The sequence below is a fragment of the Ammodytes marinus genome (genome assembly GCF_949987685.1).
Source record: "Ammodytes marinus genome assembly, chromosome: 22".
In the NCBI taxonomy this organism is placed as follows: Eukaryota; Metazoa; Chordata; class Actinopteri; order Uranoscopiformes; family Ammodytidae; genus Ammodytes; species Ammodytes marinus.
The window spans coordinates 4,591,560-4,619,203 of record NC_137226.1 but is presented as its reverse complement, the minus strand read 5'-3'; the positions used below and the strand labels follow the sequence as shown (position 1 = coordinate 4,619,203).

The following is a 27,644-nucleotide window of genomic DNA, read 5'->3' as shown; positions in this document are numbered from 1 at the left end:
GAGCGACACATCGGTGAATGTGTATGCGCCTACAATGGCGGAGCAGGTAAAAATCCTTCCCAATGTCTGTTTTGATGGTTTTTATCTTGTTTTATCACACTTATGGATCTGAGATGATGCTAGATAACTCGCTGCTTGAAGACCGCAGTGCATTAATGTGGTGGCGTAGGGACGAGCGAGGGGACAGCTAACTAAAGTAACTGACAGGAAGTTAGCTAAAAGAACCATTCCGCTTACAGCTCCTTTAACATAAGTGCATAATGAAAGTGCAAGAAAACAAATGAAATGCATTTTACAAATTTCGATCAGATAAATGCTCATATTAAGGTCAGCTGTAATGAAAACTACATTTGCCAAGATTTACTTTAAACAGGATTCCCTAATAAAGTTGGAGCTTTTTGTCAATTTGAATTTGTAACATCGCTTTACTATTGGCATTCACAAAGCATTTACAAAACAAATTGACTGTAGAGCTGCAATTTCAGATAAAGTCACAGTAAAATGGAAACTGTTTGAGATATTACATTGGTGATTCAAACATTCACCTTCAATTAGTTGCATGAATATTTCTTAATACAAACAAACATTATTGAGAATCTTCACATAGGGCATTTATTGTTTTAGTCACATTAATGCCAGGTATGAAAATTTGTGACAATTTTAATATGTAGAAAAAAGGAGCAGTGTGAATTTCTTTCAAAGTATATTACATCATTTGAATAAAAACTTGTGGATGGAAACATGTTTAAATATGTTGCTTTGGGACTACTGTTTTTAGTTTCCCAGAATGAATTAAATTTGGCAAAACTTTTATTTGAGTGGTTTTACGATTTTACACATATGGACAAAAAACAGAACAAGTAGACACATACAATACCCACACAACCCCCATCCCCCTCCCCCTCACATAAACAGGCAAGAAAGACACACAACAAAAATAAAGAATATAAATAATAAAATACCAGGAACAAACAAACAAGACAAAATAATCAAGAAAACAAGCTACAAATACATAAAAAATAAAACAAAAGCAAAAACAAAACTGGGGCAAATCTCACATGGCACCCGGCAGGGTAAGTGGCACCAAAGGGGCAGACACCTCAGTCCCTGATGTGCTGAAGCACTGGGCTCCATATGTTAAGGAACTTCTGAGAGTTGCCGGACAGTTCAAATCTCAGCCTCTCTATGTGTAACAAAAGCTCATTTTGTTATAGTTCTGTTAACCCCAGTACCATTTGTTAAGGTCATGAGAAGCTTGGTACTCCCTGTGGTTTTGCAAGTAACTACAAGTTTTGCAAGCGTGTTCTCTGGGATACGCATTCTTTTGTACTTTAAACCTGTTTCTCCAGTCAAAGTATCTCATGTACTCAGTATTGTTTTGATCCAGGTAAAGTAGCCTCTCTGCCAGCTCCTTTGCGGTAGAAAAGTCATCGATATGAATGAAAGATTCTCCTGGGACATGATCCTCATAATTTTGTCTTGTAGGACCAAGAACTACAGGTACACTTCCAAGAAACATAGGATTGAATAACTTCTCTGTGATATAGTCTTTGTAAACAGAGTTTTCAAGGGAGAGGTAGAATTTACAACTAGAAACTATCTTTGAATAGTCTTCGCCACTAATACGTTTATTTCCAGTTCTCCAAGTATTAATGTTGATGTGTTTTTTAAATTCATTGTAGAACTGAACTCTCTTATACGTCGGGTTCCAGTTGCTCACAATCCAACACACCAACTTTTCCTTTGCTGGCAGTTTGAAACTCTGAACTTCAGATGTCACTGGCACCACATACCCATAAGGCACAGGAATACTTGAATCCAGACGATAATTGCATGTTAAATTAAATACGTTATTAATCTGATTGATTTGACCTGAGTTTGCAGGTGACTCCATATTAAACCACACCCATTTCTGAAACCAGGGACGCGGCTCTTTTGGCAAGTCTACTGGATTGCCATGAAAGTCCCTGTGGTGGAAGAAAACCCCATTGGCTTTATGATAAAGCCTCCTGTCATCGGTCAATTGGCATCTTGTGATATTGAATATATTGCAGTTAAGATCAAACTTGTTCCCAAATGGCCACATCCAGATCAATAAAATGGTGTCAGGCTCAGTATCCACTGCTGCAGCCAGAATCTTCTGGGTGTCATTGTGATGTGGGTTAATGTGCAGCTCGGTGGAACAGTTCTGGTTTGAGTCTTGGGTCAGTGTTCCGTTAGCACACTGAACTTTAGGACAGGGAGGACGGCCAATTTCATTGTGAAAGTTGAAAGATGGGAACTTGATGTCAGGCTTGTAGTACATGAAGAAAATAACTAGAAAACACACCACCACTAGGCTGCGGAAGACATGTGGTTGCAGAGTAGTCCAACAGCCGGTTGACGAGGACATTGTCCACCCTTGGAGAGAGAATTAACATTTAAATTAATTAGTAATTCAACTTTAATCTAACATAAAAAAAGCTCAAATGTGGGGTAAGATAATGTTGTTGTGCCGCAATAGAATGAGATCAATGAGATAAAATCTAAACAGCAAGTAGGCAAAAAGACAGCCCTTTATCTACTGCAATGCAGTATATACTGAAAACTGTTTTAAAAAAATGGATTGCGCAATTTTCTTTTTACCTCATGTAAAGTCAAAAAAAAGGATTTCTTCCTACGTGTAGATTATCTACATTCCACCTCTGACACCACCATCCAGAGACTAAAGCAAAAAATATTTGTATTATTTATTTAATGTAAGTGCTTAACCTTGAGTGCATCCTTAAAAAAAATCACACTCTGCCTCCTTCGGCACTTAAGGTGTCACTTTGAATTGATATGTAGATAAAAATAACATGAATGTATTTTTCCACCAATTTGTTTTAAAACTTTATTTTTCAACTCGAGTCCTCACCATACAAACCATATTCATCTTTATTTTAAGGACGTTAACCCTTTAAATTCCAGTTGTTTTAGAAAAAGTCCCTTGTTTTTTTTAATGAAAAAACACAAAAAATAAATTAAAAGCTAAATAATTAGTCTAAATTGGATTTTTTTGATGGGGATTATAAGAGTTTGATAGATGTCAAACATTTGCAATGATATTGATTTGAATGCATTTTATATTTTTTTATATTTAAGATTTAAAAAAAAACTCACACTCTGCCTCCTTCGGCGCTTAATGTGTCACTTTGAATTGATATGTAGATAAAAATATCATGAATGTATTTTTCCACCAATTTGTTTTAAAACTTTCTTTTTCAACTCGAGTCCTCACCATACAAACCATATTCATCTTTATTTTAAGGATGTTAACCCTTTAAATTCCAGTTGTTTTAGAAAAAGTCACTAGTTTTTTTTTATGAAAAAACACAAAAAATCAATTAAAAGCTAAATAATTAGTCTAAATTGGATTTTTTTTGAGGGGGATTATAAGAGTGTGATAGATGTCAAACATTTGCAATGATATTGATTTGAATGCATTTTTTGTTTTTTTATATCTAAGATTTAAAAAAAAACTCACTCTGCCTCCTTTGGCGCTTAAGGTGTCACTTTGAATTGATATGTAGATAAAAATAACATGAATGAATTTTTCCACCAATTTTTTTTTATAACTTTCTTTTTCAACTTGAGTCCCATACAAACCATATTCATCTTTATTTTAAGGATTTTAACCCTTTAAATTCCAGTTGTTTTAGAAAAAGTCACTAGTTTTTTTTAAAGATAAAACACAAGAATTCTATTAAAAGCTAAATAATTAGTCTAAATTGGATTTTTTTGAGTGGGATTAGAAGAGTGTGATAGATGTCAAGAACTAACAATAATATTGAATTGAATGCATTTCTATTCTTTTTGCTATTTAAGATTTAAAATGTGCCCTCCATTAAGGGCCATTGTACGGCACACAGAATTCTATTAAAACCACACTTTTTGACCCTGCTGCCAAAAGATGAGAGAAACTGTTTTTTTTTATTATTCTTTTGGTTCCTTGTACTAATGTCTTGACATTTTACATTTTTTGTGTTTTTTACTAGTTGTTGCTAATTTCACACATATGCCAGTGTTTCAACTACAGGCTAAAATGTACATTTGCACTCCTTTGCTACTTAGGCCACTGCAGGCCACATGAATAAATTATTTGAGATAACATGCTCTGTCTGGGTTCTTCATAATAGCATAGAGTAGTGTATATGTATATTTCAACAAATATGTATTTGTGAATATGTGTGCCTGTGTGTGTATCAAATAACAGATAGTGAAATTCACATAGAAATACAGCTCAATGGAAATCCATGAAAACAGCATGTTTCGATCCCATGGTTAATTGAGGATAAGTTTGTGAATATGGTAATAGGCCTATGTCACACTTCCTGCTTCCGGTGTCCATGGGAACGCGAAGTAGGGATATAGAACTTCCGGTCGTTTCTAGCTACAACAACAACAATGGCAGCCTCCGTCCGCAGTTGTTGTTGTAGTGTACCTTGTTGCTCTACATCGGGACGTAGACAGCCATACCTCAGCTTCCACGCTTTCCCGAAGGACGAAATACTCCGCAAGGCTTGGGTGAGGTTAATAAAGAGAGATGAGGGGCCTTCTTTTATAATTCGCAAGGGCAGCACTTTCGTTTGCGGTCTACATTTTGAAAAGGAGAGCACCTGCGTCTCAAAAAAGTGGTCGGAAGAAACTTGTAGCCTTTGCTAAACCAACCCGGTTTCCCTGGAACAACTGGGGGGAAGATCGGACCCGTCAGTCAGTTTTTGAACGTGTAAACACACGCCTAGGAAAAGCAGATAGCGAGTCAGCTGCGGCTGAAGACAACCAACGGTCTGACGCCGACATGGAAAATTACGAACCTGTCTCAGACCACAACTACGGCCGCACGGGGGTTGTGGATGTGGAGGATGCTGCTGCTGCCCAGAAAATACGGCTACTGGAGGCTAAAGTGCGAGATCTGGAAGTCCAAATGAGGGACCTGACCTGTACACTGACCATCAACAGGTACTGTGCGACGGACGACGAATTCCGATTCTACACCCGCTTTCCATCTGAGAGAGTGTTTTGGTCCTTTTGGAAATCCGTAGCCCCCTCAGCTTCCAGGTTAGTCTACTGGAGTAGAGCCCAGAGGTCAACTGATGTCATGGGACTGGAGAAACCCAGCCCTAACAGGAGACTACAACTGGTTGATGAACTCTTTCTCTACTGCTGTCGCGTTGCTGTTGGGATGAAAGAAAAGGTGATAGCAGACATATTTGGAATCAGCACCACCACTGTGAGCAGAGTCATCATCATATGGACAAACTACCTGTTCCTTGTCTTGGGGTCAGTGCCAATTTGGATTACAAGGGAACGAGTGCAAGCAACAATGCCATCAAAGTTTGCCCAGTACTGTCCTAGCGTGCGAGTGATTCTAGACTGCACAGAAATCAGGTGTGAGGCACCTTCATCACTCACTCTCCAGTCTGAAACATTCTCCCACTACAAGAACACCAACACCTTCAAAGGTCTGATTGGCATTGCCCCATGTGGAGTTATCACATTAATTTCTTAGCTGTACACTGGTTCCATATCAGACAGAGAAATCACAGAGCAGTCAGGAATCCTTCATCTTCTTCAGCCTGGAGACGCATGCATGGCTGACAAAGGATTTCTAATCGACAAGATGCTGTCTGAATTTGGGGCCACCCTCATAATGCCACCGTTTAAAAGAGGAGCCAGCGTAGTCTTGTAGGCTATAGGCTACGACTGTTTGTGAATATTTTCATCCGGCCAAATTTGCATCATATATTCCACTTCCACATTAGAGCAACGAGAATCCTTAAGCTATTGTTTTTTTAAAAATGTAGCCTTGACGTAATAGGTCGCGGTGGACAGTCTCATATTTGTGCAGCACGCTGTTTATTATTAATATAACGGCCCGTCATCAGACCATACGTACCGGATGGTTTTATACACACACACATCGCTCCATCAAATCCAAGTCAGAACTTTTTGTATGGGCAGAGATCGTTTTTTTAAGTGTCTTTATAAAGTTTCTTGTTAAACCTTAGTGTAGGCTACTGTTTCCTTATCACCGGGTGTGTTGTTTTGGGTGCGTCTCCACCGCCATGCGTAAAGGCAGTTATGACAGCTGACGGGAGGAAAAAGAAAAAAATCATCTGACGAACGTGAGTAAACACGAAAACCTTTTTGCTTTGCTTTCTGCGCTCACCTATTTAGCTCTCTCCCTCTTTTATTAGCCCACACCTAGGCCTACACACACGTTAATTCTGACACATTTTATGTAGCTACAAGTCCAAGTGGTGGGCAATTCTGGTGGACTAGTAAGGCAGCGGACGTTAACGGACGCCGCCTGTGCGCTTGCTTGTGCTCGTGTCATCTCATTAGCATCTGTACTTTGGCCACGGCACACCTCTCCCAGGTGTGCCGTGGCCAAGGGGCTGTTCCGTGCTGGAATACAAGTTGGCGTGGTCACACTAGCCAAACGTTCTAGACTTTAGTATGCAAATGAGCTTTGGCACGGGGCCGCGGCCCTAGTGTGAGTGGCCCCTTAGGATCTTGGTGGAGAGGGCCATCAGAAGGGTTAAAGAATATCACATCTGGGACACAACCATTCCTCTGACACTTTCAGGCTCTGTCAATCAGCTGTGGGCAAATTGTTGCTTGATGTCTAACTATCAAGGCCCATTAAATGTGAAGGGTGATATCCCAGTTTGACACATTAAAACCAGATGAAAACACACATGACATGATTATTTTTCAAATGTTTATTACATTTACAGTAATGTGTTTCCAGTTCCTTGTTCAAAACTGAGCATACATATTTACAGATAAAGTGTATGTGTGTGCGGGGTGCATATCCAAAGGGGGATATATGAATGTATGTGTACCAAGTTTCATCACAATCCATCCATTTTATTTAAAGCCACAAATGAGAAAAATTCAGGGGATCACAAAATCTCGTAGGATTCATCTGAACTGTAAGCCAATCCAAATTTTTAGATATTTACATCTATCATTTCCAGACCAGCTAGCATAACAGAAAATAACTTTTGTAGAGAAATTTTAAATTAGCCATAAGTCTATTTCAACATATTTATTGTGGTTGTGCCATGCCCATCAGGATCCTGAAAATTACGAGTCGGCTATGGTGGAGCATTCACATTAAAGCCAGAATAGGTCTATGTCACACTTCCTGCTTCCGGTGTCCATAGGAACGCGAAGTAGGGATATAGAACTTCCGGTCGTTTCTAGCTACAACAACAACAATGGCAGCCTCCGTCCGCAGTTGTTGTTGTAGTGTACCTTGTTGCTCTACATCGGGACGTAGACAGCCATACCTCAGCTTCCACGCTTTTCCGAAGGACGAAATACTCCGCAAGGCTTGGGTGAGGTTAATAAAGAGGGATGAGGGGCCTTCTTTTATAATTTACAAGGGCAGCACTTTCGTTTGCAGTCGGAAGAAACGTGTGTGCGAAGAGCTTCCCAAAGCCACCAGAACAGAAGAACATGCATGTTAACAACAATGCTCCCTGTAGCAGGTAGACACTCCTTGGCAACAGCGTTGATGCGTCAGTTGCGTGAGCGTTCACGACCCTAGCAGTCTGACACTAGCCTACTGTTTGGTACTAGGCTACTACGGCGGACAGCGAGTAGCAATGTCTTCACAAACGAACCCTCAATTTACCATTCCCAGGATACCAACAACTAACACCGCTAAGACAGCAAAAAAACGAGGAAAGACGAATGTTGAAAAGTTAACTGCTGAAAGGGAGACGGAGAGAGCTCGAAATAAAACCAGAGTAAAGTCGGAGTGTTTCCACACGAGCTCGAAAAAAAGTACACCGGCCATGTCTTCTTGCCCTATCACATCAAGACCTCTCCGACCGCGACCTCGTCCCCTTCCTCTGCCCCTAGGCTGCCTGCCGCTAGCAGCAGGATGTCCGCTGGCCCTATATAGCCCTCGTCCTGTGCTCAGTGTTGCCAACTCAAAGCGATTTTGTCGCTATATTTAGTGACTTTTCAGCCCCCCTGGCGACTTTTTTTTTCAAAACAGCGACAAGCAACAAATCTAACTTTTTTTTCTGGTGTTATTGGTGACTTTTTTCGCCAAAGCAAGTATCACCTCTTCTCAACGAGCAGCGGGAGCACTGACACGCAGCCCGCTCCTCGCGCAGCAGCCCCGAGCAGCCCCTCCCAGCTGCGGTCAGAGCAGGAGCATAGATAGTAGGAGATACACACACACCTCTCCGCTCTGTTACAATTAGTTTGCTATCTTGCCTGGCTGTTACAGCTACTTTTGTTAGGCCTACCAGCACACTTACAATGATTTTAAGCTAACATACATGGTATGTCTGTGATTAAAATGTATGCTCAATATGTACGTATGTAGTTATCATTACTAATGTTTAATCACCTCGGAATCGGACATGGTGTTTGTCTCCTGTCAATGTAACTGAATTCACATGAACGCGCATAGCTGTCGTTCGGAGGGAGGAACTACAGCAGGTAGAGCGTTGGGAAAACAGCCGTTGGGATCCCAACGGCTGAAACTCTCAACTGCAGCTTTAACTTATTGTTGATTATGGCACACATTAACAAGAACATTTCAAACTGTCATTCTGTGTCAAAAAGTCATATTGTACTTATTATAAATCTATATACTTAAGTCAGTGTTAATCACATGTCTTTATACTTGAACTTCAAATACTATTATTGAGCAGACTATACAGAAATTTTGGCTTGGCCTGAGGTATACACACAAACCTGTGTCCTCGGTCGGTGCCATGACTGAAGAACGCTAGTGCACGACAGAGCTGTTGGTATGTTTTTTTCCCCTGTGAAGCTGAAGTGATGCGTCTGGAATAGGAGTGCAACCACATGGTTGCATAACGCCTCTCCAGCAGCACATGAACAGGAGCATCCATTTAACTGCACAGGGGTAGCAGCACGCAGCACAATCTAGACATGGAGGACATATTTCAGGGAACACTTCAGCTACAGATTAAAACGCATCTACTTTAAAACTACTTGCTTTACAAAGGTAAATAGTGAGGCAACACAGTTTACCACATTAACATCAGTGGATTAAGGAACACAATATGAGAAAAGAAACTGCAACAGCAGACATGAAACACAACATTACAATCTGCAACAGCAGATCTGGACAGAGAGAGAGAGTAGAGAGAGAGAGAGCATTTTGGACTAGTATCGTAACCTGCAGGGTGTGAGGCTCGTCGTTTTTCTTCTGAGAACAGTAGCAGTTCGCCCTAACTGCTACTTCACCATTAACTAAATCTGACACTGCAGTAAGAGAGGGAAGGATTATCACAACATAAAGCAAAATATATCGGCATTGGTAGCCTATGAAAACCACTAAGCGACTATGTTTTGACAGTAGCCTGGAGCTAATCTGACATGCTAGTGGTATTAACATTTACAGTAGGCAGTGCCCTAGCTATACCTAAACATTTGGGGTTCGTCAGGCAAAGTTCCGGAGCCACTCAACAAAATCTGTATTCCAACAAGTGATTATAAATAATATTCTGCGACTAATTAAAAAGGATACGTTTTTTTTTATCTGACATGTATACACTTAGTGCTATCGGACACAGTCAAGCTAGCTAGCGGCAGTGTCAACAGAAATCAAACACTTACCTCTGTAATTGAAAATGTATTTCTCCCAGAAGAACTTATACCCTTTCCGCAGTTTGGACGTTTCAACACGTGAGTGAGTGTTCACAATCCTTAATACGTCTTCGTTGGTGACTTTAGGTAGGTCGCTGAGTGATTTGCTCCAACGGTATCTGTCCGCCTCCGCCATTGCTCATAGACGTAAATCGCTAACCGGAAGTGCCGTAACCCTACTTAGCAACGTTCTTTGGTCTTCTAATGTTGCGTGACATAGGCCTTGTCGAAAAACACATCTAGACTATACTATGCTATCACTAAGAATACAGAGAGAGCATTTTAGCTGAAACAATTTATTCATGTGGCCTGCAGTGGCTAGTAGCAGAGGAGAGCAATATTAAATCTCAGCCTGTAATTAAAACCAATGGTATATGAGAAAAACCGATGCAATTAAAAAAAAACACAAAAAATTTAAATTTTCAAGACATTAGTGCAAGGAAATAAAACAAAACAAAAACAATCTGGTTTCTATCAGCTATTGGCAGCAGGGTCAAAAAATGTTGTTTGAATGGGAGTCAATGAGGCGCTTATTTGGCCAAGGATGCTGAGTGTGAGGAAAATTAATATACAGTGCATTATAGTGTAAATCAATGAATTGAACTAAAATCTGTTACATTCATTCCCAACTTCTGACGAGCCTGGTATTTTTTTTAAATTACTTAACAACTTGTTAGGCTATAATCAAACCAAACAGGATAAAGCGGCTTGTAGCTGCTAAAGCGTTGCAGTGAGAAACTAGTCAGACCTCCTTAAGGTGTGATCTATACAGAATGTTCAGTATGTGAAATGTGAACAAAGAGTATGCTATGGTGAGAACACGTCAGAGTAATTAACCTGTCTTCCTCATAAGAATGTAGAAGAACTACACACGGTGCCAACATGTTTTTTCTATGAGGTCCAACTACTTTTCACAATTAATAGAACGACGCCCAGACACCAGTAGCAGAACGACTCAGGTAAAATAATCCATATGCCAAAACTGTACAATTATCAAAACCCAATTTTGTAACCATATGGCACACAAATGGTTCATAGGATGTGATGATGTTTGAAATAGTTACACACTGCTGTGCTCAATCTAAAATATTTTGAAAATTTCTACTTTTCTAATAATATCATCGGGGTTTAATGCTTCCACAGATATTGTCCGAGTACAGTAAAGGAAAGTAATGCATAATTGGATTAAAGAACTACATGTATCTGATATATGGAGAAGCCTGAATTCATCATATAAATAATGTTACTGTTACTCAAACTCAGGCCTGCCCAGACAAATGACTGGGCCCCTGAAAAGGTCCAGTCATTGGGCCCCCTTTACTCATACTGAACTTGTAGTGCTATCTAAAAGGGCCAATACATTCTAATCATTCAAATCTCTGCAGACGTGTATTTCTTTTATGGGGACCAATGGCCCTCATTTATCAAACTTGCGTGGAAACTGGTGCAGATTCTGGCGCAAATACCTCCCTACGCCAGGTATCGCGTGGGATTTATCAAACAGTCGTATCTCGCCAATCTCGGCGTACGCCAGGCCATTATTGATAAATGCGGCGGCTGAAAACAATCGTATCACGCCCCTATATTTTCTCAGTTTAGAGGCCTCGCCCACAGGTTTTACGACATGGATGCGCATTACGGCACAGAAGAGGAACTTCTCTGAAGTAGAAATTGACAAAATAACAGCGAAAGAAGAAAAAAAAAGAGTTTCATTTCGGAGCATTACAAGCGGCATCAAAGAACGACAGAAGGCAGCAGTTAGGAAGGAAATAACTCCTGCGGTCAACAGCGTTGATGTTGACAACAAACGATCTCCAGCGCTCAAATGTTATAAAACAGCATATACAATTATATGTCGCCATTTCTTTACATAGATGAAGAAAAAGTGGTCTGACTCAAAAATTGCCACTAAAAAAAGCGTATTGCTGTTCTGAAATGCAACCAACGTGCGGGCATAATATAAGTGGTAGAGGAGAAAAAGACGCACCAACTGTCCAATAATGGTCCCCATAAAATAAATACACGTCTGCAGAGATTTGAATGATTAAAATGTATTGGCCCTTTTAGATAGCACTACTCAAAAGGGGTTTAAAAACTAAAAATAACACATTTTGCATTTTACTGTATGACAGCATGTGCTTGGCACGAGTGGTCAGCCCGGCCGTCAGCTGCACAAGCCGACCCGGCAACGATCAGCTGTGAGAGCGCCCACTGTCCTGCTAAGCTGCTCCACTTGCAGATCGGAAAAACGTGCCGGTTAACGGTGGAAATAAATCGCTCGCTTAAGCGATCAATGACACATTAAAAGAAACTAACATCTAAAAAGTACGTTAAATAAATAAAATGTTAAGTTGAATGTTGTGCCGTGTATTTTTTATCATAAAGAGCAGTGTAGGCCTACTACATATTTAATACTTAGGCTAACATTTTGAATGAATGCAGCCCCCGTGCCTCAGTATCCCCCCAGCTGCTCCAAGTCGAAGATAACTGCCCCATGCAGAGCTCCTAAGTGGCCGGTGTGTGCACTATTGAATCAGCTCTCCTACTCAGTTGCACACCATAAGCTGCACAATTTTTCATTTATTTCATTTATTTATTACGGCTCACGGCCATAGCACATGGCATGGAGCACACAATTCAACTGAAATCATTACAAAACAAAACAATGGTGCACGGCAAGGAAAAAACATCACTTAAACAATGGCAAAACATTTCTCAAAAAGGCACCTATTTTAACAATAACCCCTGGCCTACTTGCCCTCAAAAGTGAAATCAGTTTGGTCATGGATGGAAAATAAACATAATAATTTGGCAGATACTTTTTTCTAAAATACATTACATCCACATTTTTACACTCAAAAAGTACATGGTATTCATCTCCAACACAATTGGCATCACAAAGGTTGCATATTCTTTGGTTTCTTTCCAGCCCTTTGTATCTTCCTGTGACTTTAGGTATGCGGGTGTTATTGGTTCTAAAATTGCAGATGGCTTTTAAGTGATTAATATCTTTATTTCGGTCTGAGCAAACACTGCATTTGTATTACCTTCTAATAATTGTCCAACAAAGTCATCGGCTACCCGGCACAGCCTGCACTGCGAGTCCATGCCGTTTACAAACTTGCGTACACGAGCTGAGAGCTGGCGTGGGATTTGAGCGTATCCTACGCTCACGTCCATATTGATAAATGCCGAGATTTGCGTGGAAATGTACGTACACCCATTTTTCTGGTCTACGCACGGTTGATAAATGAGGGCCATTGTGCGCAGCTATTTCTACTGAGGGTGTGCTGCTCCACACACCCCTGATTGGCCCCTACAATACAGCCAGGCTCATTGCCTTCCTAGATGAGCTACACGATCAGCTTGTGCCAGCAGGCAGAAGAAGGAATGCTCCTGTTTTTGTACTGGTATGGGACAATGTAGCTTTCCACCGCGCTAACGAAGTGAGAGAGTGGTTTGCTGCACATCCAAGGATAACGAACCTCTACCTGCCCCCATACTCTCCTTTCCTCAACCCCATAGAGGAATTCTTCTCAGCTTGGAGGTGGAAGGTCTATGACCACCTGCCACACGACCAAATGACCTTGTTAGAGGCCATGAATGCCGCCTGTGGGCACACGTCTCCCGAGGACTGCCAGGGATGGATAAGACATGCCCGTCGATATTTCCCTCGGTGTCTCGCAAGGGAGAATATACACTGCGACATCGACGAAAATATGTGGCCCAATGAGGAAGATAGGCAGGATTACATTTTTTGAAAGTGACACAATTTAAGTTTTTTTGTTTGATTTTTACAGCCCTGAAACTACAGAAGTTTTTGTTGCAAAGTTTTATTTTTTAGTAAAAAATAAAAGATATTGTATAGCACCAAATTGCTGTGTTTGTCATTCATTCTTGTCATATGGTACACTACAGTCATCAAATTTCATCTTATTTTCTTGTGAAATATTGTTGTACAGTATGTGAAATCACTCTGATTATTTAAACTTCAAAGATTTGACTTTAAATAGCAAAAGTTCATATTTTATGTTTTGCTGCTTGTTAGTGTTTTGTAGGTCTGTGTGTTGTGTGTGTCAAAGTGTGATTTTCATTGAACATGTTGCCAGTGGTTTGCACCAGTGAGCTTGTTTTGAGAGATAAATTAACAGTGATGCACACTGTGTTAAGAGTTTTGCATGTGCATGTGGTTTCAGTTGTGCCCATTGTGCTTTAGCAATCGAAAAAAACTGTAAACTGCATTGTGCACCTTTAAATACAGAGATGTTTTGTGTGTCTGTGGTCAGTTAAAAAAAATATTATTAAACATTATTATTTTTTTAGTTATCATTTGTATATATTTTTTTTTAATCTTAAATTTGTTTAAAAAAAAAGTTAATGTACCACCTTTAGTATCTGATGAATGAGTCAAGAAAGATGACGTGCTGTAGTTTCCTTGTAGCTGACGAGTCCTCCAATGGGCTTCGTATGCACCTGTAGAAACACACCAAGCACAGCTTTGTTTGATACAATCAGAGACATGTTTCACAGTCGTCAAGATGCTCTCGTCAATAACCTTTAACTTTCAAACTATGAGAGATAAAACAACTTGAAATGATTCCAAGATAAGAGGCCATAGAGGCACAGCTAATATTATAATGAGAAAGACAAAAACAATCTCACCTTGATGTAGAAAAACTTAACTGCTGACCTTTTCCTTCCAGTATAGATCCTGTACTGTACTGAAAACACCCTCTTCCTTTTGTCACCCAACCTGTGAAATCAGTTAAAACGGTGACATAGTAACTTAGAAGCTCCTCCTTCCAGGTTTTGATAGGATCTTCGCACATAACTTTCATACTGGTTTACATACCTAGGCAAGGCAAGGCAAGTTTATGTATATAGCACAATTCAGACACAAGGCCACTCAAAGTGCTTTACAGGGGCAAGATTAGAATACATAAAACACATTATAAAACATTTAAAAGCGAATAAAAGAAGCAAATAACAAAAAATGAAAACTCGATTTAAAAACATTTAAAAGCAAATAAAAGAAGCAAATAAAATGAAAATTGCAGGTTAAAATGGAAACAAAAAAGTCTTCAGACTCGATTTAAAAGAACTGAGAGTTGCAGCAGACCTCAAGTTCTCTGGGAGTTTGTTCCAGATTGTTGGTGCATAATAACTAAAAGCTGCTTCTCCTTGTTTAGTCCTAACTCTAGGGACTGTAAGTAGACCTGTCCCAGACGACCTAAGGGCTCTGGACGGTTCATAACTTATCAGCATATCAGTAATGTATTTTGGCCCTAAACCATTTAGTGCTTTATCAGTATTTTGAAATCAATTGTTTGAGTGACCTACTTTATGTTCAACCTATAAAGTAAATACTATATTACGACACCAGGAACCAAAAACGTCTAAATAAAAGAAATCACACCCTGAACACAAGGACGGATTAACATGACCACGGGCCCTGGACACAAACCAGTCATGGACCCCTACCAACACGCAAATACACGCACTAGCACACCGTGCAATCCACAATCACACACATTATAATGCAGTGCACGGCCTAGAGAGAGAAAGAGAGAGATAGAGCGAAATACAATTCTATTAAGTCTCTCTGGTGCTGCGCAAGAGAAAGACATTCTTTGCGCCGGAGCCTACTAGACAGTTAGATTGGGGCAGAGACACCGACGATGCGAGCGCGCGCTAAGCGCGCGAGCAGATTTTTTTTGCCTTTGTAAGATCTCTGCGCCTGCTTTTTGGCCAACCCTTGCCCCCCTCGGAGCCTACACTCAATGTCTGAGCGAAGCAGCGCGTCACCCGGTGAAACGCTGTGTTGGTGTCGTTCACAGTGAGACAGACACACACTGTGGTTTAAAACTAAATGATCACAGGGGATTCCTGCACGTTAACGGGTGTCGAGGGGACAGGCTCCGCGATCTGATTGCATGTCCCGAGCCTGGATACCCCAATCTCACTGCCGACTAACTGTAAAGTGAAACAACCGCCTCGCTCGTTACACTGGTACTGGTGCGTAAAGGGAACGCACAGTTGGCAAACTCTCCTCACTACAACTGCCACAGCAGAAAAGCCACTGTAGGTCGATCGCTGTACCGATTCGTGCCTCTGACACGTTGACTCGCAACACAATGAGTCGAGGCTTTGATTTCAGTGGGGATGTGTAGCTCTTTGGCCATTTCCCGTGCCTTTTTCTCTCTAGACACATCGTTCTCTATCCAAGCGCACACACGCTTGTCCCGGCCGAATATAAGACCCCGATTATAAAACAACCCGACTTTTTACGACCCATTCCCAGGGGGGAAACCCCCGTCAAAATGTTTTAATTAAAAAAAAAAAATCAAGGGCCCCCCTATTGGCCAGGGCCCTGGACATGTGCCCACTTTGCCCATGCGGTAATCCGTCATTGCCTGAACATTGTGTTTTCAATTGATACTGTACTGTAGTATCTATTGTGTGTAATGGATCCTCCATGGAGTTTACAGTACTCATTTTTGCATTGAGTTGTGATATAACTGCATTTTCTGCATTATGTAACTATTCCCATGAAACGCACAAATCTATAGTAAATGCCCAATACATATTTGAGAATAAATAAGGGTTGTTCAAATGCATCCTGGCAGTTGTGAAACTGTAAAAAGAACAGTCTCACACTCTGAAAATTGTGTTTTAATTTTTTTTGGTAATGTGGTTAATGATTTACATTTTTGCAGGCCTTGAGCGGTATTGTGGTGTCAGAGTTTGCTTTTGAGCATATGAGCAACTGTTTTGGTGTGATGGGTTGGTTTTGAAAAGAGACTGTGAGGCTGTGTGTACGTAGCTTTAGAAAAGTGTTTTGTGTTTAGAGTTTTGTGAAAAGTGAGGGCAGTATCGTGAAATGTGTTTAAGCAATAGAGAAAAACTGTAAGGGGAGTTAGAACAGGTGAGCAGATGAGGAAATGCAGAAGGTCTGGTTACTGCAGGGTGGTTGGGGGAAGTGTAAAAGCAGGTGAATGAGGAAGTGTGGCAAAAACGTCTGACGGCACTTGGTGGCAGCTCGAGGATTCAAAGCCACCACCAATTTTTAGAAAGATCTATCCCGTTACATTACTTTTAAGCTTGTCTCTGATTTTTCTTTGTTTCTCTGTTTTGGAAAGATGTACTGTTTAGTTTCCACGACAACAACAGTACAAAAACTGAAACATAGAAAAATAACTATTCAGTTATGCTCTTTTTTTAATGTATTTATTTGAAACTCCTCCTGGCTCTGCTCTTGACTAATGTATTGTATACGTATTAAATACTCTTTTTGTATGTTGTTACTGTAAGATTCTGACCTTCAGCATCTTTTTTTTATGTGGGATTTGTTCTAAGGTAATGACAGAAACTACTCACAAGCACTTTTAATGACTTTTTTATTGAAAATGTATTGTACATATGTGCAAAATAATTGGTTATTGTGCTTTCTTTATTTCAAATAAAATATCTTTTTCATAATTAATTTTTTAATATTCATTATTTTACAAAGCATTATGGTCTTTAAAAAAACACTAGTAGTGTGGACGTGTTCGCTCCACCATCGTGCACATAGGTCAAAGTCCGACAGCATTTTATTGATCATTTTTAAATAAAGGTTTCAGAAATAATTTGACCATTTATACGCACATAGGAAACAGATTTCAGTGCACATCTTTTTTTATCATTATTATTTATCTAATGGTTTTACCTGCAAAGCTCACAATGACAAAGTCACCATCATCATCTTTCTGGCCATCTGAACTTTCATCAGTGGTGTCATTAAGTGGAATTGAGATGTCACTCTCTTCTGAGCTACTGTAGACAATCACTTTCTTTTGGTGACCAGCGTATACAGCCATGCCACTGGCACAACTCTCAGAAATGTACTTTGCACTAGTTGCTCCGTGCATGTGGAACCAACTGCCACCTGACAAATGTGATTCCCCTACATTTCTGCCTTTAAATCAAGGCTCAAAACCCATATGTACACCCTGGTGTTTCCTCCCCATTAACTATCTTACCTCTGCACTACTATCTGTGTTTATGTGGATGTATGGGCTTTACGTCTTTTATTTTGGTTATTGTTATTTTACCTTCATTGTTTACCTACTGAATGCACTATGTACAGCACTTTGGACAGTGCAAACTGTCAAAAATGTGCTTTTATAAATACATTTTACTTACTTACTTATAACTCACCCAGGCCCTTTGGCACAAATCACCCCAATCCCAGAAATTTGGATAATAAGCATGATGCAGCAATTTAGGGCTGACATCGTGCTAACTGTATAGACTCAAAATGTAGCATACCAAAGCACTAAAACATGTGTCAAATGTTTTCAAACTTGTCTATAAGTGTTCAGACACAATAATCAAAAAACCTTGATCATGGAAATTTTACTTTGAAAGGCAAAACACAGGTTTTTGAGCTTAAATGTGCTTATATCTTATTCCTTGTGTCTCCCTTCTTTACAGGATGAGTCAAATGGATGGCTCTTCTTACAGTTTTTGCCTAATGCTTACACACTAATAGTGGTTGCTAGGCCCAAAGCATCACAACCTCTAACTTTGGTGACCATGCCCTAAACACAAGCACCAACCCCACAAACACAAAATATGCTTTGCACTGTGTTTGAAATTCTCTAAAACACTTCTTGCAAAACACTACACACAGTGTTTGCATAAGACACATTGTTCAAAAAGGAAATCTCCTGCAATCCTTGGGAAAACACATCTATTTAAAATTCAAAACACAACTAAAATTGGAAAAGCACACAGACTCACACACATTAAAAATAAAAAAATAAAGCTAATTGAATACCAATCAGTATGAGCCTTAGCACTACAAATAGACTTCAGATGAGCTCAGCTTCTTTGTGAGACAGTAAGAGTCAGAGGAAGAGGAGGAGAGAGAGCGACAGGAGGACCAGATCAAAGAAGGCAACAGATGGAGGCACATACAACAGGGACACTATGGTGGACCATGTTATAGATCATGGCCTAACAATATAGGAGCCTGGGTAGAGAGTCCAGTCCAACTACACAGTAGCTCCATAATTAGGACATTTATACTGGATATCAGGAATATTTATGCTGTTGCTTCTCAAAGGATGACATTGTATTTGATGTTGATGAGGCGATGTGGCCAGATGCAAACGGGAGAAGGTATCCAAAGGATTCATAATCTACCCACCCCATTCCTTACAACACTGTTTTCTTTATTTTACTGTAATTGTTTAAGAGTTTATATTGACAAAATGAATTTCGATAGTTAGTCTGCTGTCGGTGTATGAATGTGTGTGTGAATGGTAACGTGGGAATGGGAACAGGTCTCCCTTGCAAAAGAGTCTTCGGTCTCAATGGGATATACCTGTATAAAGAAAGGTTAAAAAAAAATAATAATAATTGCTTGTTGATAACTATTCGTTTTTTTGTTTGCCAAAACAATGGCATTGCAAAATACACTTGTTTTTCAGAAGCTTTTTTATTTTTATTTTCATGTGTCTAGATCACATGTGTCAAACTCAAGGCCCTCTGGCCCGCGACGCGTTTTGATGTGGCCCGCGAATCAATTCGGCCGATTTGAATCAATTCTGGAAAAAAAAAAATATATATATATATATATAGCCTATATATATTTTTTTTTTATTTTATTTTATTTTTTCATGGAGCCTGTGCCATATCCGCACGTTGCATACACTCCCAACTGTTAGGAAACTTACGTGGCTTACAGCTAGGAATGTCTGCTGAAAGTTCTACAGCTCAGGATTTTAAGCCATGAATTGATGAACTTGCATCTAAGAAGAGCTGTCAGTTTTCTGAGGGCTGTAAATAGGCCAATATATGTGGCCAAATAGCATGCTAATATTGATGATTGATTGTGTCAAGTGTCTAAGGCAGTGGTGTCAAACATCCGGCCCGCGACTTGTAGAGCACACATTTCTGAGCATTTAAAAAAAAAAAGTAAGTAAATTGGGAAAAACGTATTCCAAAACAACAAATAACCTCTGTATTTAAAAATAAATCAAAACAGTAGAAGTTGCACTTTTATTTAATTGTATTTTGTACTGTCTGCATGTTTGCACAAAATGTGTCCCTGTACATATAGTAAACAAAATTGGACAACTGTAAGGCCTGTTGTATTTGTGTATTCAAATAAACAGTTGTTTATTTCATTAGTGCGTATTGGCATCTTTGAGCAAAATACCCCCAAAATTTTCCTATTCCCGTGGCCAGCAGCAACCTTTACTAAGACATTTCCTGGGGGCTACAGAGATCCCTTGTGATCCGTGATAATGTAGGTTACATATGTAGGCTGAGTTATAAAGCATATAACTGAAAAACAAAGCTAAAGATTTGGATTTGACATATGTACGTTATTTTGCCATTATTTTACTGGTCCGGCCCACTTGAGATCAGAGAGACTGTATGTGGCCCTCGAACCAAAATGAGTTTGACACCCCTGGTCTAGATGAACTGTAGTGAATCAATCTTTCACAAAAAGAATCTGTATGCAACTTGTTATAGATCATGGCCTATCAATATAGGAGCCTGGGCAGAAAGTCCAGCCCATCTAAACAATAGCTCCATAATTAGGTAATTTAGACTGGATATCAGGAATATTTTCGCAGTTGGTTCTCAAAGGATGACATTGCATGTGATGTCGATGAGGCGATGTGGCCAGACGCAAGCGTGAGGCGGTATCCGAAGGGTTCATAATCCACCCGCCCCATTCCTTACAACACTGTTTTTTTATGTTCCTCATAATTGTTTCAGAGTTTACAGTATAGTAGTGATAAACTGAATTGCTTTTTGAACTGCATCCTACCTATTGTTTTTTTTGTTTACCAAAACCATGACATTGCAAAATAAAATTAAAACTTTTTTATTTTTATTTTCATATGTCTAGATGAACTGTAGTGAATCAACCTTTCACAAAAAAAAATCAGTGTGATACTTTTAAAGTCAAAAACCATCTAAAGTACTGAATACAGCTGTGTTGTTGCTGCTAGGAAAGAGTAATTCAAAAGTGCATGTGTGTATTGTTTTGATGCTAAAAACTGTTTTGAAATGGGATTGTTAGGTTTTGTTTCAAGAGTTTCATTTTGCCGTATAAGTTAGAAGATTATCTCCATGTGCTTTGTCTCATTCGGCCTGTGTGTTAAGTTTTGACACAGTGGGCCAAAGTCTGCAACATGTGTGTAAGCAATTGGCAAAAACTGTAAATATGTGGTCACATTTCCAATTTCTTCCACGGTTTTCTAGAAACAAGGGGTGGCACAACTTCCAAAATGCACAACTTAGGCCACTCTCCCCTACTATATATGAGTGAGACGAGTGTCGGTTTGGATACAATTTTTGGGATACTCCAATAAGTTTATTTGCCGATTACATGCAAAGCAACTGACTGAGAGATCGGCTTTATGAAACGCGCACATTATGTAAGTGATCACTGTATGAATAAAGAGCGATTTTACACTTATATTAACATAAATAAACCGCTTACTTCATAAGCATACTTTATAATTATTTATATTTTATATTTACAGCATACTGAAATAATGTGTCTTCATAACATTTACATAAAGTAGAGTTAAGGGTTAGGTTTACACACATGAAATTACAAAAAAGCATACTGTGTAAAACAGCACAATGTAAAGTTACTATCACTGCAGACTTTCTGACTTCTTGACTGCATTATGGCACCTTTACAGTTTTTCACAATTGCTTAAACACATTTCCTGATAGACTACCTCACTTTTTCAAAACCCTAAACACAAATTTCAAAACTCAAACACAAAATGCAAAATCCTTCACTTCTCTTGCAAAAGCACACTTTACCCTCAAAACAATGTTAACTCTTCACTAAATGGTGTTTCCTTTTCAAATGACAAACACATACATCATATGACTAGACATTTCTAGCACTCATTGAACACTGGTGTGCAGAATGGAAAACACTATAGTATAAATGCAAACCACTATATGAATGCTTTATCAGTAAAATTATGCCTTTGCATGTTCATACACTTTCACCTACAGTAACAACAAATACTTTTTTGCCAAATGCTAACACACATGTTGCAGAATAGTTTATTTTGCCATTTCAAACAAACACAATGAATAGGTAGGACTGCAGTTCAAGCATTTCAGTGCGTCAGTATAAACTACTGTACTGTACAGTAAAAAACAATTACAGTAAAATTAGGGAACAATGGTAAAAAAAACAGCGTTGTAAGGAATTGGGTGGTTGGATTATGAATCCTATTATGGATTCCGCCTCCTGTTTGTGTCTGGCCACATCGCCTCATCAACATCACACTCAATTTCATCTTTTGAGAAGCAACAGGGAAATGATCACCTGATATCCAGTCTAAATCTCCTAATTATGGAGTGACTCAGGTTGGGCTGCACTCTCTGTCCAGGCTCCCTCATTTATAGGCCATGATCTATAACATGGTCCACTATAGTGTCCCTGTTGTATGTGTCTCTGTCTGTTGCCTTCTTTGTCCTCGTCCTCCTGTCGCTCTCTCTCCTCCTCTTTCCTTGACTCTTACCGTCTCAGAAAGGAGCTGAGCTCACCTGGGGTCTATTTGTAGTGCTAAGGTTTAGACTGATTGGTATTCAATTATTTTTTTTTTTTTCAAGAAGTGTGTTGGAGAATTTCAAACACAGTGCAAAGCATAAATTGTGTTTGTAGGGTTGGTGCTTTGGTTTAGGGCATAGTTACAAAAGTTAGAGGTTGTGATGCTGTGGTCATAGCAGTCACTTTTAATGTTTACAGTATTCGGCAAAAACTGTATTTGTACTAAAATGTGCATTCTACTGTAAATCACAGCAAACAGGAGCTCATCCCTGACCCTTCTATAGCTAACTGCACAAAAGCCGTTTGAGTTTAGAAATTTGATTGGCAGTGTGTTCTGTGTGAATACCATGAGAGAGAATTCAGGAAGAGTGTGCAATATATAGAGAATTGTGTGTAGTGTTGTGAAAAATGTGTGTTTTGGAATGAAAATATGAGTCTAAGGCAGGAAATGTGCTTGGAGTTCAGCAGAATTGGTTAAGCAGTTGGTAAATTAGTTTCAGATTGTGCACATTGTGTCTGATGTTCCAAAAAATGTGTTTAAACAATTGTGAAAAACTGTAATAATATGTATGTATGTATGCCTTTTTATGTAATGGTTAACCCATTGAATAAATATGACGACATCAGGAATACAATCAGACATTCATTTGCATGAGGTAACCAGAAACTATATCCTTATGTTGTATAAAAAAAGCAAAACAATTTGACTTTTTTTATCCCATTTTTATATGGGATTTAAAATGTAAAAAAGTCACTTAAAAGTGAAAAGTGTTTACGAGATAATACATTTTTTAATAAAACATCCAATTTCAATTTTTCTAGTGCAAAGACAACTGATCGATTGCCTTAACATTACATTATTATTATTATTATTATTATTATTATTATTATTATTATTATTATTATTATTATTATTATTATTATTATTATTATTATTATTATTATGTTATTACATAATTCTATGAAATTGCATTTTCTTTCATCAAATTAATGCGAGGTATGCTCATTTGTAACAATTTTAATATGTAAACAATTACATTCTTAAATTAAAATACATTACATTTTCTTAAACATTTTTGCATTAATTATACCCGACTGAAATAACGATACTTTATACCTATTTGCATAAAATACAGTTAGAGGTTAGGTTTACACACACAAATTCAAAAAAACATACTTGGTATACTCTTGAAAAATGTATCTTTCAGGAAAGCAGAAACTGCAGATTTTCATACTTCTTGACTGCATTATACCACCTTTAATAAAACGTTAGTCAAAACCACAATATGTAGAATTTAAATGTGTGATCAAAGCATCTTTACATTTTTTGATGGCTTCCAACTTTGTTTTTAGACAACCAGGACAATTCAGGTGAAACTACTGATGTCTTTGGGACTATTATTTAGTTAGTGTCCATAAATGCTTCTTTTGTTATAGTTCTGTTAACCCAGTACCATTTGTTAAGATCATGAACAACTTCATTCTCTCTGTATTTTTGTAAGTAACTACAAGTTCTGCAAGCATGGTCTGGGCCAAACATAGTCCTTTTTACTTTAAACCTGTTTCTCCAGTTAAAGTATTTCATGTACTCAGAATTGTTTTGATTCAGGTAAAGTAGCCTCTCTGCCAGCTCCTTTGGGGTAGAAAAGTCATTAGCCCCTTTTACACAGAGATTGCGGCATATTGACGGAACAACATCACTCCAATATGCCGGCTTTGCTTGCTTCTGTGTTATTTACACAGAACCAAGCAACGCCGGCCTGCTGGCGCATCAGTAGTCCCTTTTACACAGCGCTCCGGAATGAAAGAGGTGCTTGTAAACAGCGTCAGGTGTGACGTAAACATTTAGCGCCGCGCCGGTCAGCTGCTTTACAACAACAACAATGGCCGGTGAATTGAGAGCAGAAGTGCTGGAGCTTGCAGTAAGAGGGCCGTATTTTACTGTCCCCACGATGTGCCAGTTGATCTCGCTACGCGCTGAGTCCAACATCACTGGGACAGTTAACCAAACTGACTAAATCAATCCGACCGCTTCACCTGTGTGTGTGACAGGTTGGTTGTGAGCGAGTCTCTTTGTGAGGGCAGCGATCTGCCAATCAGACATACACATACACACAGTGTGTGAAGTCACGTTACTGTAGACAGAAATAAAGTGTGGATATACGCTCAGACTTAGGATAATAATAGCGGCGGCGGAATGTGTTAGCAAAACAGTAGCTCTGTGGCTAACAGCTGAACCGGAGCCTTCAGTCAGCTGAAGCACAGTCTAGCGGGGCGAGCAGACTATTCCCCCGTTACTAGGTCGACCTTCAAGCTGAACAAGAGCCCTCCGCTGCGCGTCGGGCTCCTGCTTCAGCTTGTCGGTCTTTATCTCTAGCAAGTGACCCGTTCGCTATACTTTATCCCTTACTTAGCCTAGCCTAGCTTTCCATTGTACAACTTCTCCTGGGCAGAAATAGACTCATACACTCTTCAAAATGAAGCGCGGGGGTTTGGATTGAGCAACGGACCTTATGATCAGCTAGATTATACACCGTTCCTTTTATTTGGTGATTTTTACGGGACATCAGGCCGCCGTGGTTAATGTTAAACACACGTCCTTCAACTGCTAACATGGTCGCATGTTTAGAACGTAGACTATGGAACGTCAAACGCCCCCCTGTTCCGCAACAACAAGCTGGAGCATTTAAACAGAGAGGCGGAACTGATCGTGTCGGGAATCTTACTACCCCCCGAGGTAGTAAAATTCCCGGAACGATCACTCGCACCTTTCTTCCCTCGTTCCGCAACTGTCGCATTTATACAGCAGGGCGGAGGGCCGAAAGCCCGGCATATTCCCGGCTTTCACTGGCTGTGTAAAAGGGGCTATTGATATGAATGAAAGATTCTCCTGGGATATGGTCCTCATAATTTTGTCTTGTAGGACCAAGAACTACAGGTACACTTCCAAACAACATAGGATTGAATAACTTCTCTGTGATATAGTCTTTGGAAACAGAGTTTTCAAAGGAGAGGTAGAATTTACAACTTGAAACTATCTTTGAATAGTCTTCGTCACTAACGCGTTTGCCAAAGACATTTCCATACATATTAATGTTGATGTGTTTTTTAAGTTCGTTGTAGAACTGAACTCTCTTAAACTTCGGGTTCCAGTTGCTCACAATCCAACACACCAACTTGTCCTTTGCTGGCAGTTTAAAACTCTGAACTTCAGATGTCACTGGCACCACATACCCATAAGGCACAGGAATATTTTAATCCAGACGATAATTGCAGGTTAAATTAAATAAGTTATTCATCTGAGTGATTTGAGCTGAGTTTGCAGGTGACTCCATGTTAAACCACATCCATTTCTGAAACCTTGACTTGGCTCTTTTGGCAAGTCTACTGGATTGCCATGAAAGTCCCCGTGGTGGAAGAAAACCCCGTTGGCTTTATGATAAAGCCTCCTGTCATCGGTCAATTGGCATCTTGTGATATTGAATATATTGCAGTTAAGATCAAACTTGTTCCCAAATGGCCACATCCAGATCAATAAAATGGTGTCAGGCTCAGTATCCACTGCTGCAGCCAGAATCTTGCGGGTGTCATTGTGATGTGGGTTAATGTGCAGCTCGGTGGAACAGTTCTGGTTTGAGTCTTGGGTCAGTGTTCCGTTAGCACACTGAACTTTAGGACAGGGAGGACGGACATTTTCAAAGTGAAAGTTGAAAGATGGGAACTTGATGTCAGGCTTGTAGTACATGAAGAAAATAACTAGAAAACACACCACCACTAGGCTGCGGAAGACATGTGGTTGCAGAGTAGTCCAACAGCCGGTTGATGAGGACATGGCCCACCTTTGGAGACAGAATACATCCATTGATTATAGACAGAGCATTTGATACAATGTTGACATATTTCTGTTGTGTGTGGTGTTCTATGGGCCAATCATTGAAACACAGGTACCGCAATCGGAGTAGACAAGTTTAAAAGTCAGAAAGTCATTGTGAAACTATTTTGTCATCTGAAGGAATTTGTTTTACCCTGTTAAATAAAAAATAAAACAAACTGCTGCAAATGACTGCTTTTCCTTCTATGACACTTTCAAAAACTATTTCAGTGTGAAGGCCTATTGTTTGTTTAGCCATGTTGTGCTTGTCTTCTAAGTCTACATCAGTTCTGGTTTGAGTCTTGGGTCAGTGTTCCGTTAGCACACAGAACTGTAGGACAGGGAGGACGGACATTTTCAAAGTGAAAGTTGAAAGATGGGAACTTGATGTCAGGCTTGTAGTACATGAAGAAAATAACTAGAAAACACACCACCACTAGGCTGCGGAAGACATGTGGTTGCAGAGTAGTCCAACAGCCGGTTGATGAGGACATGGCGCACCCTTTGAGACGGAATACATCTGTTTTGATAACACTGTGTACAAAGACTTTATGATAGTGGAGAGGTAACAGGGGCCTATTGTGTTAAGTTTACACAAATATTTGCCATTTGTTAGAGCTTGACAAACAGCTTTAAAGTTAAAAGAGGGTATTTCTTTACAGAGTTCACAAAAGAAGCATCAGCTGAATACAATTTTGGACACTGACCATTACAGTGCCAGATAGCAGCAATTTCAACCCAATTGTCTAAAGATTTAAAACAATTGTCAGCAATCAGAATAATTTGAAAGGTTCTCAAAAATTTAGGGAAAACATTGCATCTCAATCAAATGCAATTATATTTCATTGGTAACACGGTTAAAAGCAGTATATAAATTAACTTTTGTACTCATTGTGAAAAATTCACATTTGAATTAAAGTTACACTATGTAATTTCAAAGGAGATTGATTTGCTTACATTTGCAGAGCCTGTAGTTAGTTTACAAAACATGTTTTCTCTTCATGTTATTCTTAGTATTGAAAACATTCCATCATCAATCAAAACTAAAACCTGGAACCAAATGAAAGACTAGAATATGTTTTTAACCCAAACTGTGGGCCCTGCTGCTGTAAACAACAACAGTGAAACAGTAACTTTTCAGGAAGCTTTCTAACTTCAAACAGTGTTCCAGGGATCCAATTTTCCTCTGAGGAAAGTTTGTTCATTCAGATATGAGAATATACCTTAGAAAATGTTTGCTGACACACCCAAAGTTATATAGTGTACCTTTGATTTAATGAATTAACTTTACCTCCCATCCAAATCCATCAGTCTATTCTCCACATTCATTATATTCAGAATTCAGGAAATCTTTAAATGACATCGTTTGAGTGGTCCTTGCTGTTAAACTTAGTATCAGCCAAAAGCAGTTTTGTTCGAAAGCCATAAAAAAAAGTCGACAAGCCCTTTGCCCCATTATTATTATTTAGGATTCATGATTACTGTAATGATTGTACTTAAAGGTGAAGTAAGCGGTTTATT

The 27,644-nt window shown here is 39.3% G+C and overlaps 1 protein-coding gene and 1 pseudogene across 3 annotated transcripts; both read right to left on the bottom strand.

The window, feature by feature from the left end:
- Nucleotides 1-841: 841 nt before the first annotated feature.
- LOC307268527 (4-galactosyl-N-acetylglucosaminide 3-alpha-L-fucosyltransferase 9-like) lies at nucleotides 842-14,412 on the bottom strand. 2 transcript variants are annotated; one of them, XM_080051191.1, is made up of 3 exons: nucleotides 14,329-14,412; nucleotides 14,053-14,139; nucleotides 842-2,400 (listed from the first exon to the last, which is right to left on the bottom strand). In XM_080051191.1, the coding sequence occupies exon 3, from the start codon at nucleotides 2,390-2,392 to the stop codon at nucleotides 1,220-1,222; it is 1,173 nt and encodes a 390-aa protein (XP_079907317.1). In that variant the 5' UTR covers nucleotides 2,393-2,400; nucleotides 14,053-14,139; nucleotides 14,329-14,412; the 3' UTR covers nucleotides 842-1,219. The 2 variants fall into 2 exon arrangements, with proteins under 2 accessions (XP_079907317.1, XP_079907318.1); XM_080051192.1 differs by having other exon boundaries at nucleotides 14,054-14,139; nucleotides 14,357-14,387.
- Nucleotides 7,166-26,084, bottom strand: LOC307268747 (4-galactosyl-N-acetylglucosaminide 3-alpha-L-fucosyltransferase 9-like; annotated as a pseudogene). Its single transcript has 2 exons — nucleotides 25,101-26,084; nucleotides 7,166-7,362 (listed from the first exon to the last, which is right to left on the bottom strand). The product of its transcript is annotated as a 4-galactosyl-N-acetylglucosaminide 3-alpha-L-fucosyltransferase 9-like (transcript).
- Nucleotides 26,085-27,644: the final 1,560 nt, after the last annotated feature.